Here is a 19,291-nt window from a genome sequence, read left to right as displayed (position 1 = left end):
GATGAGAGTTTTAGCTGGACGGATGGATAAAAAAGGCTGTGTCTTGTTGTATATCTACACTAGAGCTGGAAGATGTACATTCCAGTGCAAGGAGACATACCCACACTAGCTCTGATGGAGCTAGCATGCTAAAAATAGAGTGTAGCTACAGCGGCACAACAGGAGGGGATAGCCACCTGAGTACAATCCCATCCAAGACCATAGGTATGTACTTGGGGTGGCTAGCCGCTGCTGCTGCTCGGTCCACTGCAGCTGCGCTCTATTTGTAGCGTGCTAGCTCAGCTCTGTCTCCTCGAGCTGGAATTTTTACTTCTTCCAGAACTAGTGTAGACACCTTTAGAGATGTCATGCAGAAAGAATCAGCAATATTTAGATGCTGCCTAAATGTGAGGACCTGAAGAGAGGTTTGAGTTGAAGACGACACCCAGGTTACAGACCAGAATGACAGGCAGGATGGCAGAGTTATTCACAGTGATGAAGAAAGGAAGTAGTGGGGAGGGCTTAAGTGGGGGGAAGATTAGGAACTCCGTTTTACCCATGTGTAGCTCAAGCTGATGACTGGGCATCCATGAGAGGACAGACAGGCTGAGATTTTAATTGGAAAATGCTCAGTGCTGCATAAATGAGGCACAAAACTGAAGAAATCCTGAAGAACACCGCTTGTGCCCTTGAAACTGCCCCCAAAGTTCTTTCCAGCAATGCTGCAAAGTTGAGGAGGGGCTATGAATACCAGCCCCCTGTCTTGATCCAAGCCCAGGGGAAACAGACCAAGCCAAGGGAATCCCTGGCGCCCCTGTTATCCTTAGCAATGCCCCTTTCTCTACCAGAATGGCTACTGAGCTACGGCAAGTGAGTGAAAGACACAGCAGAATCCTGTCTGGAAGGAGAGGTCAGAGGAACCTCAGGGTGGAGACAAAGTGGAACATACATGTAGAGCTGTTGACATTCCAGCAGCTGGGAGTGGGGTGTCATTTGTTGTGGGAAAAATATTTTAGAACATGCCTCAGAACAGTGGAAGTAGCAGAGTACGCAGAAGTAAAGGCTAAAGTAGTGGATCTTATGGCGAAAAGACATTGGAGAAATAATGCAAAACATGTTAAAACTTAACTGTAAAGCAGATCTACTGTGAAAAGCAACCGATGAACCCCTATTTTACAAACTGTTTGGGGACCAAGGAGTTCATAAAATTTAACATCAAGATTACAGAAGCTAGAGCGCAAAAGTTGCAGAATTGTGCCCTGAATCGCTTTGTTCTCATCCTTCAAACCAGTGCAAAGCAGTTCCAGAGGCATTGGAATGTGTAGGGATGTCAATTTGTTCTTCATCCATGTCACTTTTATTATGTGATTTTTTTTTTCCATTGGGGAAAAATTATTTGTATAATTGCTTGCAAGATTGAGGCTCATAAAACTGAGGTTCTACTTATATAAAAATGGTTTCTTCCTATACAAAACCTGCACACTTTGTATTCATAATCATTTCTGCTCCTCTCTCTCACACACACACACACACACACACACACACAAAAAATCTAGTGACTACGTTTTTATTCTGAGTGTGTGAGAGAGAGAGAGAGAGAGAGAGACGGCATCAGAGGCTCAGACATCAGCAGAACTGTTAGTTAAGTTCCAATTGTAGGCCAAATTCTGCCCCCAATTATACTGAGGACAGAATTTTTCCTTCAGAATCCACAATGTGTGGTGATACATGAACAGAAACTTGATTCTCAGGTCCCAGGTTGAGTTTGCAAAACTGGCAATTAGAAAAGCCATTTTTTACTGTATGAATCCAATACATTTGAGGCAGAGGCAACTCTAAGATTAGAGTTAAAAAGCTACTTTGTTCACTGCACACTAAAGCTTCTTTTACTCTCCATGTTTTGATACATTTAAAAATATTTTGTTTACAAAAGATTCACTCATTCATCTAATGACCCACTAGGCTGAGCACTGCATAGAGTCATCCTGTAATGAAACAGCACTAAGCCCACCGTGCAATCCCTGACACTTACAGGAATTGTTCATACAGAATTTAGCTGGCTTTGTGATGTGTGCCTTGACTATTTCCCACTACTTCACAAACTGAGATGCATCTTATAGCCTCGGGGGGTTCCCTAAGCTGGCAGCTACAAAAAGCCTGAACTGAACAGTCATGAGAAGTGAATTAATGAACTTCAACATCACAACCCCTCAGACTGTATGGAACAGCAGCACTGACATTTCAGCTTTGAATTGTGGGCTGTGCTGCTCTTTTTCCAGCAGGTGCAGTTGGAGGGGGGAAGTTATCTTCCCACACACTTCTTGTAGCTGCCAGAAAGTCTGCATGGAGGAAAAAGTCTAAATTCTAAATGTGTTCTGGCAAAAGTAAATGTAGAGATATAGGGTATGTCTCCACTGCAATGTTAGCAGGACTTGAGTCAGCTGACCTTGGGTTACAGAATCCAGGGCTTGAGCATCTACACATTGTCAACCCTACATTAAGAATTTTCTAACCTGGGCTTGAACCTGGGACTATGACGTCCACACTGCAGCATGCAGACCCCAGTCAAACCAGCCATGTCCCGAGACTCCCTAATGCCCTCTTGTGTTGTAGCTGCTCTAGCCTTTTGACTGTAGTGAACTGTGGGAAAACTTGACTGTCCACCCTGCACATCAGAGGAAGTTTGAACAGCCTCCCAACACAGCCTACTGAGCAATCATTTTGGTCTGTGCACTCCCAACTACCAGACACAGCAACATGGAGGAGGCACCATTTGAAGAACTTCTGTTGCTTATGCTTTCACTCCTGTGTCAAGGAACAGGCAAAGCTTCTGTGAGATGCTGGTGGACATTTCAGCAGCGTTTTCTGACCCACCAAAGGGCACCTGACTAACTTTATAATGGAGCTGGAGGAAAAGGAGGCAGCAGCACCACAAGTACCCAGGCATGGCAGACTTGAACTGGCTGATGCTGCTCATTACACTCACTATAGCTGCTGATGCTCCCTATGTAGATCAACGCTTTTGGAGCAGGACAACAAGCACAGGTAGGCCCACAGCATCATGTGGATGACAAACAATGGGCCCAGAACTTTTGCATGAAGAAAGCTACATTTCTGGAGCTTTGTGAGCAGCTTGCCCCGACCCTCCAGTGCAAAGACACGCATGAAGGCACCTATGCCACTCCAGAAGTGGATTGCTATAGGCCTCTGGAAGCTGGCTACCCCAGACTGCAACAGGACGTGGCCAACCAGTTTGGTGTTGGGAAATAGACCGTGGGTAGAGTGGTTGGCAGAGGTTTCTGAGGCAATCAGGCATGTGGTTTACCCAAAGTGGCGGGCATAATAGATATCCCTGAAGTAATGGCTGGCTTTGAGAAAATGGAGTTTCCAAACTGCACTGGGGCCATTGTTGGAACTCATGTGCCCGTAGTTTACCCTCCTCAAGGAGCACATGAGTAAACCACAAAGGGTACTATCCATTGTTATGTGGGCCCTCATGGACCACAGAGGCTGATTTATGAATGTCAGTATGGGCTGCATTGGAAATTTCATGTTGGCAGGGCTTTTTGCTGATCAGGAATCTACATTCATGGACAGGCTGGGACACTATTCCCACCAAATGACATTGTCATGAACAGAATTACTATCCCCACCATTATTCTAGGGGACACTGCATGCCCCCTTTTGCCTTGACATATGAACCTTAAGAAGCCCTGGCAAAAGGTTTAATATGCTCTCAGCGGGTGTAGAATGGTTGTTGGTGTGTTTCTGGCAGATTGAAATCCTGTTGGCAATGTCTACAGACCTGCTTGGATGCCAGGATCAATCATGCTGTGCACATTACTGTTCTCGTCACAAGCTTTGTGAGACTTTTCTTCAGTGGACCTATGACAGTGAGGGGTCACTGAACCAGTACACTCAGCCAGAAAGTGCCCTACCATTGCTGGAGCTGGATGCACCCAGGCAACGAAAGTCAGGGATGCTTTGTACTCCCTCACTATAAACTTGCTTGGCCCAATAGAAGATGGGCTCATTGATTTGGGGTGGAGGTTCAGTGCTTGGGGAGGGATAGGGGCTTGAGTGCCATGCAAGGTACTTATGAATGATATGACCACTTACAAAATGGGGGCAGGAGGTGATTGACTTCCTTATATGAATCCATATTGTGATTGAAGTGTGGGTTGCTGTACCTAACTATATAGAGGAATGGTGTTTGCTTATTAATTCCTAGATGTCCCTAATCATATGGTTACCTTTAGCATTTTAAATACACATTGTATGATGCCATGCAGTGATAGCAATAAACTTTCTTGGGGACATTAAAAGCTTTATTTATAAATATGTCTTAGAAAAGTACAACATTCCCCCATTGCCAGGCAGGCCAGCTGCCATTACTACACTAACACATCACTAACAACAGAACCTTACAGGGGACAAAAAGTGCTGCAGCAGAAGCCGGTACTTTTGCAACCATTAGTGAGATCAGCTGCTCAAACAGTTCTCTCTGCTGAGGTTTGGCCTCCTCCCTTAGCTGCCATTTCTGTTCCAGAAACTTCAAAGCAAGTGCCTGTCCTCAAGCCCCACAGCCAACCTCAGCCTTTCCTCGAGCCATACATCTCTCTGTCTTTGGTACTGGACCTGATTGGTGGCCCCGGCCAGACCGCAACTATAGGTTCATCACGGAAACACTTCCTCTTGGAACAATCTGTAAAGCTATGTTGGGCCAGACTTATACTGAACTGTGGAGGCATAGCAGCCACTAGAGGTCGAGACACAGAGAGGAGTTGGTTCAAATAGCCCAGTGCAGGAGGACATCAAATGTTACTTTTCCATACTGAACCTCAGTATATTGTGAGAGGGATGCTTCAGACCACAGAAACTCCCTGGACACAGCCTGGTTAATCGCAGCAACAGAGGTGCAGAGGCAATGGTAAGTTGTAAATTCAAAACTGGTTTTTGTTTTCTAAAAATTGCAGAACCATTTGTGCTGGGGATGGGAGGTGGGCAGTTAGTGGTCATGTTACAAAGGCTTTTCCAATCATTTCATGCATGTGGTGCCCGACTGGCAAAAGGAGATGTTATTTCAACCTGCTGGTGAGAAAATTGCAGCGTATGCAGCCAGTGTATTCAAATGCACAGTGACTGAACAGCACATCTGAGTGGAAAGGCCTGGACACCTACCGAAGTGGCCCTGGAACATAAGCCCTTCCCCAAAATGTGACCAACTTATCTGGAGTTCATGCTGCAGGAGGAGTTTGCATCTGTCAGCATACGGGATTGGGTCAGACTTCACGAGGGAATCAACAGGATTTTGAGTTAGGTTCCACCTGGCTGAACCAGATATGATTGTATGCAAACACATGTAACTCCACTGCTGTGCCTTCCCCCCTCACCCTGCACATTTCTGGACTCATTTCAAACCCAGCCGTATTTGAGGCAAATTATTTTGTCACCTATAGACTGCCTGGACTACCTTTACCTAAATGGACTAGATTTGTGAATGCATTTCTTCCTCCTCCCCACACAGTTCACTGTTTCCAGGTGGCTCATTACGCTGCTGAGTGGTTACAGAGTGGCAAACTTACAGGAATGGCAGTGGAAGGTTAGTATTTTTAAGAAGCAGGAGTGGCCTAGCAAAAATCTGCCTTTTCGCTTTCAAGGCGTTTTTGCTGTTTGTATTTCCCGATCACCATCTGGAACTCCATGTTAGAGAAAGGTGGGGAACCATGCCCCTGGGATACAATCTCCTGTTAGTGGATACATGCTTCTAGCCAGGACTTCTAATAACTTTTGCATTGGTTCATAGAATGGAAATCCATCCCATTACTGTATTAAATGGAGTCAAACTTACCAAGCTCTGGAATGGCTTCTGACCTGTGTCGGCTGCAGGCTCCAAGGCAGGCTGTTCTTTGGAGGGGAGGCATCGAACAGCTCCTCCGAATATGGCCCTAGGATGTGCTGCTGCTCCTGTGGCAAAACCTCCCCCAGGACTCTTTTCAGCAACAGAGTCACTTTGCTGGCCTCACTCTGGATTCTGAGGCCAGCAGGGTGCCATCCCAGCTGACCAGTTCATCCTGCACCATTGGCTCTGTTCTCGGCACAGTGCCCAGCACCTGGTGAAACGCCTCATAAAATGGGCACAATAGTGGTGAGTTGCCAACTGTGTGGTTCTGATCCCTGGTTTTCCTGTACTCACTCTTGAGCTGTTTAAGCCACTCCCTACGCTGGTTATAAGTCTGATATATTTGCAATGCTGCCAGCTTCTTCACTATTTGCTGGTAATGCTTGATCATTCCAGTATGCTTACTGTGGTTCTGCTGGCTTTGCACCAGAGATTAATCAAAATCTGGCTGCGTTTCCATGACTGTGAAGCAACGGGCTTTGCAAAAAAGGCTGGTCAGTCTCTATTGCAAATGCTGAAAGCTTTCTGATGGTGCATTTGCAGGTCTCTAGTCAGAAGCCAATGGAAGGGTTAATGCTGGCTCACTGAGCTGCTGCAGTACACCAAGAGGGGTCAATTCCATTGGAGTCAATTGAGGATTCTTGGGATAGAGAGGACTAAGGAAGGTGGCCCATGGGATTGTGGGATACTTTTGGCCAGCTCCCAGGACACGAGTCAAGCAGGACTATGTTGACATTGCAACTCAATAGGCCTTGAACCCTGGTTCCTGGCTTGGCTTGGCCCCTCCAGCCCCACAGGGTCCTAGGTCAAGGCTGAGAGATTTGTATGTAGATTGAAAGGGGAGGTTTAAGCTCAAGCTTGAGTCCAGGTTTACAATGCACTGTAACCATACCCTTAGAAGCTCATGGTTTGCTAGAGATGCTTCAAATGATGAGTGTATGGATAACTGCATGCACTATTCCTTATAAAAGAAAGCACATCCGTGTAACATCTGTAACACCACTTCATTTGTTCATAATGGTTCTTTGAAAACTAAAATGCTTCAGTTTACAGCTCAAGTTACTTTGCCTTTGTTTCTTGTCAACTGATTTCATCCTGTTATACTACTAACCTTTGTAACTCAGAGTTCTCTGTACTGAAATAAGGAGTCTATGTTGTTGTTGCTTGTTTCTCTCCCATAGGCCTTGATACAATTTCCATTCAGCAGTTGAAGAAGAAACAGCCTAAATCTTTGACCGAAGACTCAGGTTTCCACTATAGTTGGTAGCAAGGCTTCCTTTTCCTGACATCAGATGCTTCCCTTAGGTTGTGATTCACACATTTCCTGCCTCTCTACTGACTAGCTGTGTGTGTGCTGGACTAGCTCACATGTACATCACGTGCCCCCCTGCACCAGAGAAAGAAAGTACTCCATCTAAATACACTGTGAATAATACTTAGCATTTATTTAGAAGGAAAATGAAACCTAGTCTGTAGACTTTCCTACCTCACTACCCTGTAGAGATGGTCATGCTGTTGAAGTTTGTTAAAGAAAAATCTCCGGGTAAAAATGACCTATTGACACTGTCTACATTAGATCCATTTTTCAATTTCCTTGCATTGGTTCTGCTTCAATTGTGTTAGCAACTTTGATAGAATGGTGGTGGACAGCTGCAAGGCTAAACCCTTAACACTGTAGCGGCTGCAGCAGCAGTTGTCCTAGTGCTGGTAACAGCAATGGCACTAAAAATGTGAACAGTGGATATTTTTCATACGTCATCCTAGTGTAGTAAGGGCTATCGTTAGAAGTCATGCCAGATTTGTGCATTTCTCTTCAACCATGGGATGAAAATAACTCAGAAATTAAAAAAAGGCTGGATTACTGATTTGGAGCTTTTATCAATTTTGGCCTATGCATCGATCCTCCCTTTTAGCGGGCTCGAAAAAAAAAAGCTCGTCTGCACCTCTACTTGTACATCCCTAGTATTTTACTTAAAATACCTCACTGATCTACATATCCTATGTTCCAGGAGAGCAACCAACAGCTCAGGCAGCAGGTTCTCCAGACAGTCACCTAATTCCTTGAAGAGATCTGCACCTCTCCCATGTTCTTGCTTTGAAGTGTAAAATAATGTATCCCTTTGTTCTACAATAGATTCCAACCCTGCATAATTCAAGACCTCTTCATGCCATTTGAACTTGGTATGTTAAAAATCACACTGAAATCTTCTCATTTGGCCTGCTAACTAAAGAATTCTTTTTACTAACCTGACCCCACTGACTTTTGATCAGTTTCACTATGTAAAATACATGGAAAAAATGAAATTAAATCAGGTTATCTTTATTCTGGTAGTTGTGACACTTCACTTGGCTTTGAAGTCTTAAGTATCCTGTGAACAATGGGTTAGTGACATCAGCACTGCAGTACTAATATTCCATTCCCATTATCACAAATTATGAATGTTAGATATACAAATTGAGTATGGTGACTGCCTGGCTTTGAAAAGCAATGGATGGCTTACAGATTTTAATATACTGAACGCTACTGAAGGTGTGGGATTCCAAAATGAATGGTGAGTCAACCTATTCCATCATAATAAAATGTAAAATAATTTTGTGATAGGCCATTTGATTTTCAAGGAGGGAAAACAAGGATAAAAAGGCTGAAGTTCTCATGGTATTTTATTTACAGGCTACTCAATACATCTTATATACAAATGGCTTAAAGAAATATCAACAATAAGTAAGCTGAATTAACAGTTTCAGTATTTTAAATTTTGTTGCCCTAAAATAATTCCTATGATAAGAATACTTAACCTTGTTCAGTGAAAATTAGTTTGAATTTAAGTCCAGCACTTAATTTTTAAATATGACAGTTTAGATCTGAATCACTTTTCTGGCAATTTTTTTTATTTAATGGCATACTTAACTGCACAGAACACATTAATACTGCCTCAAACAATTTTAATCATTAACCAAGATTTTTCCACCGACATAATTCAATTCTGAGACTTTTCATCCTTTGGAAGTGGTTTATTTTTCTCTTCAATCTAAAACAAAAATTCAAAAAGTTTGGCTGAAATTTATTTCCTCTACTGGAAATGAAACATGGGGCCAGATCTTGTAGTTTGGGACCTAATGGAGTTTTAGCCTGAATAACAATTGCATGAAAGTTACCTGTGCTAGTTTTAAGATTAGTTTTACAGCTTATTTATAAATCTCAGCAACTGATGGGCCTTTAATAACTTTTTTCAGACTGGCACTAACTCCTGATATAAATATAACAGGAAAAGCAAACTCAAAGCATCAAAAGTTTACATTAAAACTCCTTCCACCTCTGTTTTTCGTTAAGCATCTGATGCTTAGGATGATAAAAGGTAATAGTAATTAAATATGTATGGAATAGGTATGAAAAATATAAATATGCAATTTTTAAAATGTATAAGTTTAATTTTCTAGCAATTACATTTGCATTTAAAGATCAGCTTTAGTTACCTGGATGGGGGGGAAAGTTGTAGGTTTTTTTCTTTTTCTCCTGTTTCTTCTACTCAGGATTACTTTATCCTAGGATCATGAATAAGTTTTTATGTTAGTGTCTCTCTCTCCTTTTCATTTGGCTGAAGTTATGTAATATCCTATTAGTGCAAATTGTTATGCCTGTCATACTAGTACTATGTGTTTTACATTTTTTTACTCCAGGTAATGTTGGAGACCACTTCATTCAAAATTAACTATTCAACCCGTGGAATAGGTCCAGGATCAAATACTTTAATCTGGATGGTAGAGAAAAACACTTTTTGATGTTGGGTCCAATTCTCTGCAATACTTCTAGGAGGTGCAGCACAGATGTAATCCCAAGGGGATAGGGGGCAAAGTAACTTTGAGCCATTTTTGCACTGCCCATATTCTGGGCACATCTTAGAGCAGCCACGGGGGTTGCTCTCATTTTTTGCAGCCTTCTGAGGGCTGGGATTGCTAGAGAACTGTACACTATGGAGACATGACCTCATTATCTTGGCTGCTTGTAAGGGGAGCGACATAGGGCTCATAACCTAAAATTGTTCTGACCCTTGCAGGATAGCAAAATGTCATACAAGGGCTGGAAGTGAGAGAAATCTATTGCCTGGGTTTTAAAAGAGGCAAGATTATTGTGGCTGAGTAATTCAGCCTGACTTTCTGAATTATTTGAACAGTGTGAACCATTGGTTTTCAAATGTTAGGCCAGTATTTCTTGAACTAAAATTAGTAGAAAATCACTGTGCAATACATATACCAGCAATGGCATGTGAATCGACTTGCTAAATCTTAATGCATTTGTTGTCATTTGGAAATCAGCTTTGTGTCCTTTTCAAGTGCTCTTTTATTCTTATTCAATCAAGATCAAAGTCTAAAATTAGTCAGATGTTTTGATACCAACCAATACATTAACATGCCAAAGTTTCTAACTACATGGAACACCTTAATTGTCTCAGTATTTCAGTTCATAAATCAAACTGCTCTATTAGTATTTATGTGGACAAGAGAGGCTGGCTTTTTACAGAAACTTAGGTGAAATAAGTGTATCATCTGACTTGAAAGTTTACCTCTATGCAGGAAGCTGTAAGAGGTATGATTTCTTCCTCACATTTTATTTTTGAAAGTCAAAATCACTTATTCCCGATTTGTTCTTTATCATCTACTTTTCATTTGGACTTACCTGCTTCTTAGGGAAGTCTCACAAGGCTATTTTTTTTTGAAGTGCAGTACACATTAATATTTGACCATGCATTTCTTGCCACAAAGGTTGTATATGGATTTGAAAGCCTTTTGTCAGATTTTACACCTAACTTTTGCTAGATTTTTATTGTTGAGCCTGGCTTTTGTTTTATCTGAGCATACTTTTATAAAAATGGTAAGACGCTATAGCTGAACACGACAATACTAACACTATTTTGCTTGCATTTATTCTCTCCTGCAAAAAATACTAATATGTGTTTAACTCAAGAAAAACTATTCAAACACAGTGTCATTTTATATAAAGTGTTTAATTTCTTTTAAACACAGGCTATTCAGGTCACAAATATTTGTTTCCAGCTTAGCTGCTTTTATTTTCAGACAGCAGGATTCTCTAGTGTGGCTGATGAGAAGAACTTGGATAACTATGAGATTTAGAGGGAAGTCTAAAGAGATAAGACTCACCATGATGCAACTGCAGATACTTGAACACTATTTAGCTACATTTTAATGTTCTTCACACCGTATGCTGCAATAATTAGTCATAAATTAGAACCAGAATTTTAAATGAAATAGACAACTTTGGCTTCTAATCTGAAAATCCAAGACGTCACTGACATGACTCTACTGGTACTAGTGTAAGTAGAAATTTTACCTTTTTAAAAGTAATTAAACACTGTTACATAATGTATCAATTTATCAACTGGATAATCAGTTGGAAAATTGTATCCAATATGGGCTATGAAACATTCTTTTCAGTACATGGAAAATATAGCCATATCCCCTCTCTGCAGGAGAGAGAGACTGCTGTTCTCAGAGGAAAACATGCTGGAAAGTATAACTAATATAAAACTGGAGTGGTGGCTTCTGGTAGCAATTTTAGCTACAGTAATTTTTTTTGTTGTTCAAATCAAGTATTACAATGATCAATGGAATAGCTGAATATAGAAAGGATTAATTGGCACAATCCCAGTTTCCAGAAAATTTGAACGGCTAAATTTTCTATGTTGCATTAAATACTGGTCTTTAACCTTGGAGGCTTTCCATAATGCTTTTATATGTGGTAAAAGAGGAGACAGTGTCAGCTTTCCACACAAAACTCATTAGCTATTACCAATGACAGAAGAAAAAGATTTCTCTCATTGTCTTCTTTACAGTCTATTTTACCATCCATAGCTCAGTATAAAGTAGATCTTATTTGGCAGAGGGACTACAGAAGTTAATACAGCTTTTAGAGAAAAGTTGAGGGAAACCTACCTTTCTTTAATGTCTTCACATTGACATTCTCTCAGTAAATTCAGTTTGGGGAAGGTCATTTCAATGAAGAGAAAACTTAGTATACCTACTAAATTGGCTTAGCTGACATAAATGGCAAATATGCCACTTTAAAATGCGCTTTATCCAAGTTGCCTATAATTATCTCTGTTTTAATGTAGTGTATCTATATTTAAGTATTAATCTTTGAATCACGCTACAAAATAACCTTAAAGAAAGGGAATTTCCTTTATAAGAAAAATGTAGAGAATTTTTGCAGACCTTAAACTTACACGTTAAGGCACTTACCATTCAAGTAAAACAGTTTTGATACAAACATGTCTGGGAGATGGGGAAACATTTTACTACACCATCTTTTTTTTTTAAAGAAAAAAATAACATTGACCAAATATTTATAAAATTGTTGCATCAAGAGAAAGGTTGTGTTTTATTATCTGAAATGAGCACAAAGTACACCTTCCACAATAACACTGAAAGCAGTGCAAAGACTGACAGTGACCTTTGACTAAAGGTAGTTTTGTAAAAAGAAAAATACCAAATAAATCAGTGCCCTGCTTTGATTGTTGTAAAATTTTTTACATAAAAGTTGGTCCAAACTTACAAAAAAAAGCACAAATGTGCATAGTTCAGAAGATCTGAAAGAGTGCCATAAAAAGCTGATGTCCCTAAATTTAGCATCCACTTAAAACTGCCAAAATACAAAATAAAATTCATAACTAGAATTTGTGAACATGTACACTCAATTGATCTAGTTTTCAGACAGCATGAGTTTTAAGCAGTTTAAATTTTCCTACTGTATGCAAGACCCTTTTCCACATAAAAATAAAGCTGTTGAATTAACATTATTCAAGTCTATTGGATTGCTGCTTTAAACTGCAGCTAGAAAAAAAGTCTTTCCAGATAAAAATGATGTGCCTGAGGAAAAACAGATACTCAGTATGGTAATCCTCTGCCTCGCCCTCTGACTGTTGATGTGCTAATGTGTCCTCTGTATCCTTGGGAATATCCAGGTCCTTGGGCTGGAGAAGTCCAAGTTTGTCCATGGATATGGCTAATGCCACTAGGGTTTTCTTGTAAATTACTTCCATAACTATAGTTGTGCATCTTTGTGGACAAAGAATGAGTACTTTCTGACCCTGTGGAAGTGTCGCCACTGTTTCCCAGAACTGCAATAGGGCCATGGCTATATTCAAACCTATGGTCCTTATCTCCACTAAATAGCAGGGGACCAGTGTTGAGGTAAATGTCTCCATAACCAGTTACTGAGCTGGGAAATGGTTCTGAAAAGGCAGGAGGTGGAGGTGCACCACTAGAGTGAGATGAAGCAGTACTGTAGTTATCCAAAGACTGAATATCTGAATTTCCAATGAAGCTTCTCCTTTCCAGTGCCCCAGATGATCCACTTCCTATTCCATCACTACCACCATAATGGGCAGAAGAGAAAGAAGATCCAAAATTATCCTTGTAGTCAGTTACATAGGAGTCTCTTGCCTGATAATCCACACTAGTTGTTACTGGTTCCTCAGTTGGCTGAACCTGATGCTGAGAAAGCAGTTGTAGAAGAGCAGCTTTCACCCCAGCATGAGGATCCGTTCCTGAAGAGCTAGAAATAGGCAAATGCTGGTTTTCTGTCCGATAATCTAGGTCGTCTTCTTCAGTGAGAGGTGGTGGTTCTGGTGGCTCAGGAGGACGCTGGTCTGGGGGCAAGATGCGAGGGCGTTCTTGTTCTGGTGTTTGGTTTAGAAGCCTCATCTCAGGCTGTCTAACCAAATCATCTTGACCTAAATGGATTAAAAAGAAGAGCCTTAAAACAAGATCTGAAATTACGTTTGACAAATAATTACAATACCAAAAGGGGGAAGAAAAAACACTTTGCAAAAATTCACAAAGGTTTGCTACTGCATTTCTTCACAAAAAATAAAGGTTAATCAACTAATTAAATTTAAGAGTATCTAAGAAAAGGCATTTTGGAGACGCAAAAAGAGACCACCCTCAAAGGTTTTTCAGAACTGAGAGTTCCAGGATACTCCTGCAAGCACACCCGATCAGCTAACTTAAAGACGGGGGGGGGGGGGGGGGGGGGAGAGAGAGGAGGGTGTGTGTGTGAATTGCACAATATCCTTGAGGAGGTTGGTAGCAACAGATGTTATGCCAGAAGGGGACCAGAAAGTGCACCAAAGATGTGGGCCAAAGCCCATACTGACATGGGTTTTGGGAAAGGGACAGAAAGGCTGCTATAAATGGTAATGATAGAGATTTTACATTCCTTCACAATAGTCTTCTACAGAGTCGCCAATGCTATTTAGTAACAAGTAAACCAAAATGCACTGAGGACATATGGCTGAAATACTAATCTCATGATATTCAACAAAAGAATTAGAACTTTGAGAAGCTCCATCAGTTAAACATTTAATGTGTGCACAGTATGTATGTAAATCATAGTGTTTTAATGAAAATTTTAAGTTGACCATATTCATTTCAAAAATGGAAAATTTGCACACACTGGTCAGGTAATTAAAGGAAGTAGGCATGGACAAATTTTGATGCGGTAGTTAATTAAACAAAAGGAGTTTACTTAAAGGGACTCTGTTAAAGTTGGTAAACCAGTGATCTACAATTAACTAAAGGAGACATCTATTTTTCCAGTCAAAACCAGTTATTCCTCACACTGAAAAAAGCTGCCAAACTTTCCATCAGAAAAGCAAACAGGTGTATATGTATATTAGACAGTAAAACTTTCAGAGTTGTTTTTTGTTTTGTTTTTTAAAAAAACAACTGTTTGTACAGCACCTAATACAACGAGGCCCCAACTTTGCCTGGGGCATCTCGGTGCTACCATAATAATACGAACAACAACACAGTGCCAGTATAACTGCATGTCTACACCTTAGAGTAAGCTGTGTCTGTACAGTATAATAAAATCAGTCAATTATCTATGAAAGTTTTATAAAGATATTAAGTGACAAAAGGAAATGAAATTACTTCTCACGTCCTCAGTGTCATCGCTCCTGTGCATGTTTTGCTAATGGGTATGGCATAACCATGCATACACGGGGTACAAAGCATGTTGTTAGCTGCTTATCTCCAAGTCAATCTCTCTGGTGGTCAAGATGTCTACTTATCAACATTCAAAACTGTAAGTACCTGCACATGAGTATAATGATTTGATCAGATGTGGGTAAACAGATGCTGGAGATTCCGTGTCCTCCTGGTTATCAGATGCAGGAGTGCGGGGCTCTGGAGGCTGCCTGAGTTGTAACGACATTTCATTTCCTGATCCATTCTCCTTCTCCTCTAGGACAAGATCTTTTTGCTTTGTTTGCTGAGTCTTTATTAACTGAGACAACAAAACAGCAAATGCACTCTGCACAGCTGCCTGGGCAGCATCAGTCTCCAGTTTCGGCTGAGTCAGCTGAGCAGGTGGTACAGCCGGCTGAGTGACTGCGGGCTGTGGCAAAGGCTCCTGTTCGGGTGGTGGTGGAGGCGGCTGTTGCTCTGGCTGTTTTTCACCTGCTGCCAAAATACCAGCAGGGATGTTTATTTTATCTAGTTGCTGCTGAGTCTCTGCATTTATCTTAATATTCAACACTTCGGCAAAATGTGCCATGCTAACACTTGATTTAGACTGTAGAAGATTTAGCAGGATTGCCACTTCATTCTGGTTTAACTGCTGTCCAGTGCCTGTTTTCACTAAAGACAAAAAGGAGTTTTAAAAGTGTTATTTAGAACGGTCATATTTCAGAGGCTCCAAATCAAGCTTAATATACCATGGCTGATAATCTTGGCGAAGTACAGGTTTCTGACAACACAGAAATGGAATGCTTTTACAAATTAATTACATTTGGAAGAGTATTAATAGGAAATTGAATAGCATGATCCAATACAGAGAAAATGACTTACAAAGGGCACGCCCAGACACTAAGACAGATGAGAAACATCATGTTTGAGCTCAGTTTTCCACAATACAATGAAGCTGGGTTTAAGACCACCTGCCTTAGACAGCTGTAAGATTTCCAGTCACCACAAAGTCTCCTATCTTAGACATATTACATCCCTTTGCTTAAAAAGTGGCCATCTGCAAAACACATTTCCAGTCATACCCTGACCCTCCAGATGCTTAATTTGTATGCTGTGACACCTGCTAAGGTGACCAGACGAACTGACCCAGAAGCTAATGAGCTATCTGAAGGTAATGGCATAAATGCAAAACTACTGAGAAGGACAAGTGCTGAGTAAGATAGAAGACTGTTCTGTTGATTTCAGAGGTGTGGGGAGACAGCCACATGAGAGCAGAAGCATGGGTTTTAAGTCACCTACTCATTGCTAGCTTTAAAGTTTAAAAGAACCCACAAAGGCACTTTATGGTGAGGCTTCTTATTTGTGTTATGAGACTTATGAACTTTAAACAGACAGAACAGATCAAGGGTACACTCAAATATGAAGCAGGAATGGAACAGGATCACTTATTCAGGGTGCACCTACAGATTCATCATGAAAGAGAGCACATAAACCTAGCAGCATGACCAGTGAGAGAAAAAACTGTTGTTAATTGGGAATGGCACAAAATCCTAATAATTCGAATTTCAATTCCAGATCTGCCAGTTGGTGAACACAGTAAAAGCCTAGGATAACATCTTATTTAATTATAATGGGGAAACTTCTCTCTTTATAGAAAAATGAAGCAAAGGCATCATGTCTTCCTATTTCTAAACAGTGCCTCTGTCGGGTTGATATCAAATATCCAATATAAAAATTGAACTTTCACATGTGAAACTAGAAGGCTACCAATGTAATGTAACTTCTGGCAGCATCCAGTGAATGTCTGGACAGCTGGAATTTTTAAAACTTTCTGTCCTCAGCTTTTGACTCATCGCTAAAGCGGACACAGTTGTGAGCAGACAGTTGTTGCAAAATTAAATCAGGCTGCTTCTTGATGTGCGCTGGGGTGCTATCAGCTAAAATGTAGTGAAGACGGGGGAATTCAAAAACAATTAACTTATTTTTATTTGGCAATGCACAGAACTCTACTCTCTCAGACACTTTGCACTGCATTCTCTGGATGTATTAATTAGCCACATAACAGATGTCAAGCCTGCTGCAAATTACGTGACATCTGAAAATGGTCTGTTCAAGGACCAGGAACATAAGATATTTCTCAGAATCCAAAATTGAAAATCCAGTAGACAATATGAATGAGACAAAGAAAATTGCAGCATCTTTCTACCCACCCCAAAATTTTAGAAGACATCCATATCATAGGGGAATTCAAATTCTTGGTGGAAATCATAAGTAAGCTCCGCACACACTGTTAAGTTATAAAATGCAATGACAAGAGCTTCACATAAGAACCAGAACAGTAGCAAATAATTCAGGACAAATTATTTTTTACCCAAAATGAAAAATGTTAGTGCTTTGTGCATTGTCATATGTGCAATGATTTAGTTTATTTAAATTTGGATAAAGCCTGCACTTGTGTGTCAGCTCCTTAGTTTGCCACATGGCCTTGTGTATTTGTTCATTCAGCATGTACACACTCCTAAGTCTTAGAACAAACACAGACATTTTCAATTTTATACAATACTGTCTCTGCTCCACCACACACTAAAACCCTGCTTTCTCCACTTTAGTACATATTTTCTTCTATACTTACACTTGTGCCAATAATGACATGGGGATGAATAATTAATTCTTGAGTTCTTTGGTTAATTTGGTATTAGATATGTATTACTAATACTGTATTAGTAATGATTAATATAGTTAGTACTTCATGAGGTGACAAAATGTTATAACAGCATAAAGGAAATAATTCCAACAACTGGGAATCTAATAAAATTTGTTAATCTTCAACGTGGGATAAAATTTTTAGGGGATAAGCAGAATTTGAAAGTCTTGCCAAGACTTGAGGCTACTGTTGCAAAAAAGTGGCAGAAATACACTGCTGGATTAAAATGAAAAACAGGATGACCAGGAGCAAGAGGTGGTAAACTACACGGGTCATGAGAACTATATCATTACAGCTCTGCAACATATACTTGGAGCTATGGTCTACTGTTGAAGAGAGAGCTAGCTGATTTAAGATTATTACTGTCCATACAGAATTTAAATGAATGCACTACACATTCGCTCGTTCAATTCTTGGAGCTCCCACTTTAGTGACACTACATATACTCACTTGCCGCATTACAAAGCTGTCTATGTCAAACTCTTGTCTGTTCCTTTGTCAGCTGCCCCACACACACACGACATACAGAATCTATACTTTAGAATGCAAGTTAAAAAACACCTTGCTTATAGTAAGGGCAGTAATACCAACTCCTGTATAAGGAGACACCCCATTTGATTATGATTATAAATTAACATTTTCTTCCTACTGGCGTCGAAGCAGTTTTTTGTACCACCAAGCAAGACACTCTAGGCTTGGTTTTCTGCTTTAATGGGTGGGGCTGGGAATACTGTAGAGGTAGTTCACTAATTCTCTTGTCATAATATAGTAAGCTCCCTCATTAGCTAGTATCTCAGTTCAGCAATATCAGCTAGAAGAGACTTGCTAAAGCAGATATACTTGGGAGAGGGAAGATTATTTAACATGGGGGAGGAATCTATTTGTTGTGAAGATGATATTTGACATGAAATCCTTTCCCTTGAATTTATGTCATGATCAGTGAGGTTGCTCTGGACTATGAAGAGTTGTATAATGTGAGTTAGAGCAGCTGCTCATGGGTGGGGTTTAATAAACCCTGAGGTGGACAATAGACCCCCCCCAGAAAATTGAAATTACTACCAGGCAGGTCAAAATATTTAAAAACTTTGACACTGGTCAAGGTGAAAACTCATTATGCAAGTCATATTGGGAATGCCTGACTACTGAGGACAAGATAAATCTTTAGCATTTTTTAAATGTACACTATTTTGTTTCCCTTAAGAATTCCAAGAGCTTTCAAGATTTTGAAAGTGTTAACATCTAAATTTCTAAATGCATAGTCAGCAAGTAATAGACAATTTAAAAACGACAAGAAAGATTACTGACCAAGTGCTACACTAGAGTTGCCCTGAGTTGTGAGTTTGGAAGAAGTCTGCATGCCTTGTGGGGTGTTGGTTCTGCTATCATCCAGGCCTAAAGACAAATCCTTCCTAGGAATTTTAGCTGCTGTTGTGTCGTCTGCCATGCCCATCTGCTTCTGCCGTCTACGTTTCTTACTCCACAGTTCATGACAATCTTGCCACAAAGGAAGGCTGTAAAGAAGAATGGTAAATATTCAGCATTTTCTTTGTACAAAATATTAAAATAAATGCTCAATATACAACATAAGATCTGAAAAGGTGAGTCTGTTGGGATTCTGTGAATCCATACTCATAACAAGTGTGTAATGCAAGTATAATCTCAGAAGAGCTTCCTAGCTGAAAATGTTTATCAATTCGCTTCATTTCATAAACAAATGGCAG

The 19,291-nt window shown here is 40.4% G+C and overlaps 1 protein-coding gene across 1 annotated transcript in view; it reads right to left on the bottom strand.

Annotated features, from left to right (window-relative positions):
• Positions 1-11,982: 11,982 nt before the first annotated feature.
• The window catches only part of LOC112113498 (cyclin-dependent kinase 13), a 64,363-nt gene continuing 57,054 nt past the window's right edge, over positions 11,983-19,291 (bottom strand). The window contains exons 13-15 of the mRNA XM_024209796.3: positions 18,876-19,081; positions 14,993-15,538; positions 11,983-13,629 (exon numbers count right to left, since the gene is read on the bottom strand). Coding sequence (XP_024065564.1) covers positions 12,782-13,629; positions 14,993-15,538; positions 18,876-19,081 — 1,600 coding nt within the window. The 3' untranslated portion in view covers positions 11,983-12,781. The remainder of the gene's footprint in view (positions 13,630-14,992; positions 15,539-18,875; positions 19,082-19,291) is intronic.

Source organism: Terrapene carolina, unplaced genomic scaffold, assembly GCF_002925995.2.
Source record: "Terrapene carolina triunguis isolate 2854851 unplaced genomic scaffold, T_m_triunguis-2.0 Scaffold179, whole genome shotgun sequence".
NCBI classification, from domain to species: Eukaryota; Metazoa; Chordata; order Testudines; family Emydidae; genus Terrapene; species Terrapene triunguis.
This window is presented reverse-complemented; position numbering and strand designations above follow the sequence as displayed.